General features: G+C 32.5%; 1 protein-coding gene across 1 annotated transcript; it reads right to left on the bottom strand.

The window, feature by feature from the left end:
• Positions 1-4,027: 4,027 nt before the first annotated feature.
• Positions 4,028-5,368, bottom strand: LOC145109892 (protein CANDIDATE G-PROTEIN COUPLED RECEPTOR 7-like). The gene has a single exon (XM_079047007.1). The coding sequence runs from the start codon at positions 5,352-5,354 to the stop codon at positions 4,074-4,076; it is 1,281 nt and encodes a 426-aa protein (XP_078903133.1). The 5' UTR covers positions 5,355-5,368; the 3' UTR covers positions 4,028-4,073.
• Between the last annotated feature and the right edge of the window lie 1,694 nt (positions 5,369-7,062).

Raw genomic sequence — 7,062 nt, 5'->3', positions numbered from 1 at the left:
ACCACTCTCTTTTTCTTTGGATTACTCAGGAATATACTCGTACTGGTACTCAACCTCGGGGGTTGGTATGGCAGCATTTTCTTTTTCAGACAACATCGGGTTGTCTGGGGACATTCTCTTTACATTCTCCTTACATTCTCTTTACATTTTCTGCATTATCTTTATACATTCTAATAAACATTAACACACATGCCTTATACAAGATCGGACACAAACTTACTAAAACTGGTTTTTAGAAAATATAGGATTTTCTGGTGATTACAAAGTTATACAAATCATTTTCACAAACATGCTTATGAACTCACCAACATTTTTATGTTGACCTTTTTAAATTAACTTGTATTCTCAGGAAACCATTGAAGCAGGTTGAGCGGAACAAACTAATCGATATTTTGTTTCATCATACTTTAACTATTTTGGCATGTAATATTCAAATACAATTCTCGATGTAAACAATGGATGTTGTTATATTGCAAGTGTGATGATGATGATGTTATGTTTCATTTATATTCATTGTGATGATATTTCAAGATGAAGTCACGCACAAGCCCCCGGACGTTTCCGCCGTCTGGTTCGGAGGTGTGACACTTTAAATTTTCATGATTTTTAGAGAAAAAATTTTTGTTTTGTCTAAAAAAAATAAAAAATAATATATATATATATATATATATATATATATATATATATATATATATATTTTAAATTTTCATAATTGTGTTCATTTTGTATAGAATTTAGTTTTATGAAATTTGGTTTTTTCATATTTTTTTAAAGAAAAAGAAAAATTTATGGTTGAAAAATGAATTAGAAAAATTTATGATCCATCTTATATTTTTAGGTCATAAAGCTTATGCATCATAAAGTTTGGATAATAAATTTTGTAACTTGTATTTTTTTGGATCCAAAATATACAATAAATAAATTTATGATTCAAAATATATGATATTCTTCGAAAACTATACATAAATATCACACCTTCTTCAATAAACTCTTTTATTTATTTAAGCTTAGTATTTTGAAAATCTATACATATTTCTGTTGGATTAGTGTCTAAGCCTGTAACTATATTTGGCAAGTACTTGACCCGGTTGTGCATGGTCCTTTTGGGTTGCCTTCACCATAGCAACTTGACAGGGTGATTTATGAAGAGAGAGAAGATATTATGATTTATTAATATATTATGAGAATAATATATTAAAGGAATAATCATATTATTTAATTAATATTAGTCATAGATTAATTAAGAATTAATTTGGTGACTAAAAGAGATTAATTGAATAAAGGGGCTTAAACTGTCAAATGTGTGATAGTTGTATTTTGGGTTAGGAAACCCTCATGGATAAGGGGTGGATGAAATTATGGGAAGGATCCCATCAAGATTTCGTCCAAGGCCTTACTCTAGAAGGTTCCATGGGCTGCTTGGTGATTAAGTTGTCCATTAGGGTTTTGGCTGAAACCCTAGAAGCTTACAATATAAATAGACCCCTTGGGTTGTAGAAATCGGCTACACTTGCTTCCTTGGAACCCTAGGGCCGATTTCATACCTCTCTCCTCTCTCCAAATCATCCTCTTGCTAGTTGGTGTTTGTAAGCCATTAAAGGAGTGACAATTGTGACTCTAAGCTCCAAGACAAGAAAAATCAAGCAAGCTACAAAAGGTAATCATATAGATCTGAGTTACTTATGTCAAATTCGAATTGTATACACTAGATCTAGGGTTTGCAAGACTTGGATAAATTGCATGTTCAATTAGAGAAACCTAGATCCAAGCATTAGGGTTTGCATTTGCACATAGGAAAGTTCTTATGGCTCAAACCCATCAATTTCATGTGAAAACTATAAAAATACCTTTCTATAGTTTGTATTGTAAAATCTATACAAATGGTGTACTATGATTCAAACATGTGAAAACTATAAAATATACTTTTCTTTAGTTGTGTATTGTAAAATCTATACGTATTTCATGCCACACTATTCATTCCTTACATATCCTCTTTATGAATCAATACCTGTTATGATATAAAATTTATTATGATCCAAAACTTGTTATGATCCAAAAGCAAATTTTTAAGTTGATTTTTGTGATAAAAAAATTATATGATAGAACCGATATTTGATTCAAAAAAGAAAAAAATTAAAAAGAAAAGAAAAAAACAAAAAAGAAACAAAAAATAGAAAAAACGAAAAACCGAGTATATATTGATAAAAAAGTTTTTTTTAAAGAAGAAATTAAAAAAATAAATGAAAACACAAAAAAAAAAAAAAAAAAAAAACTTAAAAATCGAATATACTATTACCTAAAAAAGGTTTTTAATTTTTTTAATAAAATAAAAAATAATAAATAAAAATAATAAAAAGATAAAAAAATGAAAAAGGAAAAGAAAAACACATTTAAATGACATTCCATGGACGTTCAACACACATGATTATTCCCTCGAGTTCGTATTACGTTCCATCATCCATGGACGTGTGTCACGTGTGAATACATCACAACCAAGTAAATGAGTTTGACATTTGTGTCATTGACGAAATGATTGATGGAGAATAGGCTTCGCGGTTCCTACCAATTTCTGGCTTCCTACCGGATCCAAACCCTATGTGTGTGTGTGTGTGTATGTGTATATATATATATATATATATATATATATATATATATATAATACCAAATATAATTAATAATTTCTTTTTATAATTTAATTTTATATTTTATGAATTAATTTGTATAATTTTTATTAATTTGTGTTTATTTTAAGATTAAAAATTAAGTAGGTTGGGTGACTTTGAAAAGAACCCAAGATGAGAGGTAAGTTACTCGAGTTGGGGAAGAAACCCCTAGATTCTTCTACTCTGCTTTTCAATGATTTTGGAATCCAATTGTTAGAAATGGTTACATAAAGGGAGCTTTCTCGAACAGTTATTTTAAACCAAAGACCATGTTTTATTGCTGACATGTCATTTAAGTGATGAAATTGGAGGTCAATATCCACGTCCCAGTTAATTACCGGGTAACCGTTTCGCTTCTTCCAAAAGGTGTAAATAACATGTAATTTTTCACTTTAATGGAACCAAAGATATTTGAAAGACTTTTTAAAACCAAATGAAAAACTTCATTGTACCTCCATTTCAATAACCCTAATTTTTTCTATGTTTGGTATTTTATGTTTTTTTTTTAATTTGCTTATTTTTTAAATACTCTAGTTTTTTTAATTAATGTAGTATTTAATTGAATGAAAAATAGTTTTTTTAAAAAAATCTATATTTTATTTTTTATTTAAAGTTAATTAAAATAATTGATGTTGAATAATGTTTTAATGATAGGTATACCGTATGTTTACTGGTTGGTTGTGGTGCACATTAATTGTTACTCATGGGTATACTACTGGATAATCTAATAATTTGCGTCGCCGATAAAGACGTAGTCGATTGTTATATAGCCTCACCTAACGATCAGTGTTACAGCCAAATTAATAACCACGTTGAAGGCACTAAGTTCACCCTCTTCTTCGGTGGGAAACGAGAACCTCCGGCCTAGCATAATCACGACAAATACAGCGCAATTACCTGCTGCGCTCATGACGGCAGGTGCAGGACGTGCTGGAGCGGCGGCGATCATTGCTGGATGATCGAGAGCATCAGTAAGCAGAGGAGCAGCCTGGCCCCTAGTATCTTGCTAGGGTGCATTATCAATAACCGGTTCAAAAAAAAAAAAAAAAAAACCTAACGATCAGTGGGGCAGCTCCACTAATTATTACCTTTACCGGCGATAAAACTTATATAGATCCAATGGTTAGGGTTTATTTCGTCGGGCCAATCTTAAGTAACCTAACGGGAAAAAAACCCTAAAAAAAAACTGTTTAAAAAAAGTCGGCATTAAAAGTGATTAAGGTTCATATTCCGTTTAAATATATCGCTGGGATGGCCGCCAGAAGTACTCCAGAAGCACTGTAAAACACACATAAACCTACAAATCATAAAACAACCATTATATGTCAAGAAAAGAGCAAACCTAAAACTCGAAGCAACAGACTAAACACATCAAATTGTTCCATGAAAAACTACTTAGAATATTATCACCTAGGCACCAGTATGATCGATAAATCCCACACACTTTTGATCCTCATCACCCAGAGGAAATGGCCTGTACATATATAACATCACCATTGAGAACATAAGAGTGCAGGTTTCCTGTAACGCAGTAGTCTGCAACACGACATTCAGTCCCCTCGTGAAGATAATGAGCAAGAAAGGGAACACATCATGCCTAGAAGTAACCTCCTTGAGCGACCTATACGACCTCACAAAGTTTGCTGTATCCTTAGCCACTTTGAACGACACAGCCGAACAAAAAGTGTGGAGAAAAACAACGACGCCACAGATGATATCTGTAATCGTAAAACTTGCCCTCAAATTCATCCAGTCTTCACTATAAGGGCCAGATTTCCACGCCATTATAAAACATACACTAGCCCAAGTCCGAAGTAGGATGACAATCGACAAAATGAGTATTATCCATCGTGGCAGAAACCGCCTCCAATTACAACATCCAGCACCGATTAACACTATTTGGCCGAAGAAATATATATCCCTAATAAACTGAATTATGTAAAAAAAGATATACCATTCACGAGGAATACCAGTAACCTTCAGGTCATGCTGAACCGCCACCGCCCACATAAAGTAAAGGAGATTCGTAACAAGCAACAAACCCATTAGTAAATGGATCGCATTAACACATTGTTGGTTCTTAAAGGATATGGAGATCAAAAACCCTAGAAGACATAAATAAATGAGGAAGAAACTGAAGTAAAAAAAGGGCTGCGGTTGCCCAGCTGATAAATAATCTTTAGTGGTGCCGTCATCACCGGTGTTGTAAAGCTCTGTGAGGACATCCATCGTCAAGAGGGATAGATCGTTGCAGTTGGCGAAGTAAAGTGAGTACACACCGGGATATATGACATGATACGATTTGTTAAAAGAGGACTGAGGAGGAGGGGAGAGATCTCTAAAAGTAAAGAGGACTGAGATGAATTTAATATCTAAGGGGCACAAATCCGGGTTTCTTTTAAATTCTTGGCGGTAGCGGTATGACAGTTCATCCGATAGAAGGAAGAAACCAATACGCGAAGGATCAGGTTGTGATAAGTTGGATGTAAACGGAATGGAGGAGATCCCGACGGAGGAGACCTTGACGGAAACGTAACCGGTATGTGAGTATTCGAACTCCGAGAAGAGGATCGTATTTCGGTTATGGGATCGGATCTTCGTAGATATGATATCCGCCGTGGATGGTGCAGTCATGATCAACACGAAGAAGAGGAGGAGAGCGGCAGTGATAAATTTTCCTAAAATCCTCATTCTCGACCCACAGGTGGTAGCCTGACGGCGGAGGAAAGCGGTGGTGAGGAAAAAGTGAGACTATATAGTTAACCTATTCTTTTATTGACTTTCTACCATATATATATATATATATATATATATATATATATATATATATATATATATATATATATATATATATATATATATATATAAAAGATTATCATCACAATGAAAATAAGATTATTATCACAATGCATAATCTCTTAATTAGATTATTATCGCAATGGCACAATATCGACTTTCTACTATGTAACCGAAAATAAGATTATTATCACATTGGCACAATGTAGACTTTCTACATTTTTGGTCTTGTGGTTTGCAAAAAGAACACTTTTGGTCCTAGTATTTTGATTTAGTCATGGATGGTTCCTAATTATTGTTTGGTAACACATTTAGTCCCAGGCTCTCTTACCTTCATTTAAACATGGTTAGTAGCAACGTAAAAGACTAAAAAATTCTATACGTTTTTTATGAATGTATATATGAACGTTTTTTCATAAAAGAGTAAGTAAAAATATATTATTTCATAACTGGAGTAATCTAAACGGAAATTGTAATAGACTCATATACCAACACGTTGCATATAAATATCATTAAAATCCGAGATCGTATGAAGAAGTTACGATGTTCAGAACACAAGACTTATGTCAAACCACAAGATCTAAGCAGCCGAGGCAGCGGTGACCAATGGTCATAAGCATCAACAGTTCCGAACACTTTTTAAATGGTTATCCCATATAGGATGCCGGGAGAAAAAACCTAAAAAAACAGGTATTAAGTATTGAATATATACAAAACAATAATAACTTATTTTGCAACAAACAAATAATAAAGACTAAATGTGAAAAAAAGTATTAAGGCCTAAATGTGTATAAAGTGATAAATATATTACTGTATTAAGTCATTTTTTCCGGCTTCTTTGGAGTAGCTGGTCATAAGAACTGAATGTGTACAGTTTAACAAGTTGAAGGGAAAAATATGAACGAAAAAAACTCAATAACCAAATATATACAAATCAAAAAAATATATTACCCCTTTAATACAAAAAGTAACATAGACATTTTTTGATAATAAACTAACATACTTGTCAAATGCATTTATCACATTTCACGATTGTTTCAAATATTAAAAATGTTGAATTCCATCTAGTTTAAACAAGACAAAGTTTTTGTTCACATTTAATTTCCACTCGAGTAATACATCGTGAAAGCTTTTATACCTAAAAGGTGATGTATTGACAATTTCCTGAAATTACCCTTCCATACAAGATGAGGTGTAGGAATGATCATTTCTTGGGCAATAAGGAATTCTAAGAAGATGCTTAGAGTTTAAGCAAACCGGATTACTTAGGGATCAAGTGGTTTTTTATTTATGTGAAGTTGTAATCAAGTAGGTTTCTAGTTAGCCATTTATATATACTTCCATATAATCAAGTAGGGTCGTATCAAAAAGAGAGAGATACAAAGGGTTGATTGTAACAAAGTTTTGAGTCACTTTCTTTGTTATAATAAGAGTATACTTGTATTTTTCGTGTTTATATTTTCATATTTGACCAATTACTTTCAACATGATAATCATACGCACTTCACAATGTTTTTCGAATTCTAGAAATATAATCATATCGCTTTTCTAAACCATCTCTAACTACAACATTGGTAATATGTACAGAACGTCGCAAGTGGAT

Source organism: Lactuca virosa, chromosome 4 (assembly GCF_052849685.1).
Source record: "Lactuca virosa cultivar CGN04683 chromosome 4, Lactuca_virosa_CGN04683_v6, whole genome shotgun sequence".
Lineage (NCBI taxonomy): Eukaryota > Viridiplantae > Streptophyta > Magnoliopsida > Asterales > Asteraceae > Lactuca > Lactuca virosa.
The sequence above is the reverse complement of the archived record's forward strand: the minus strand, read 5'-3'. Positions and strand labels throughout refer to the sequence as shown.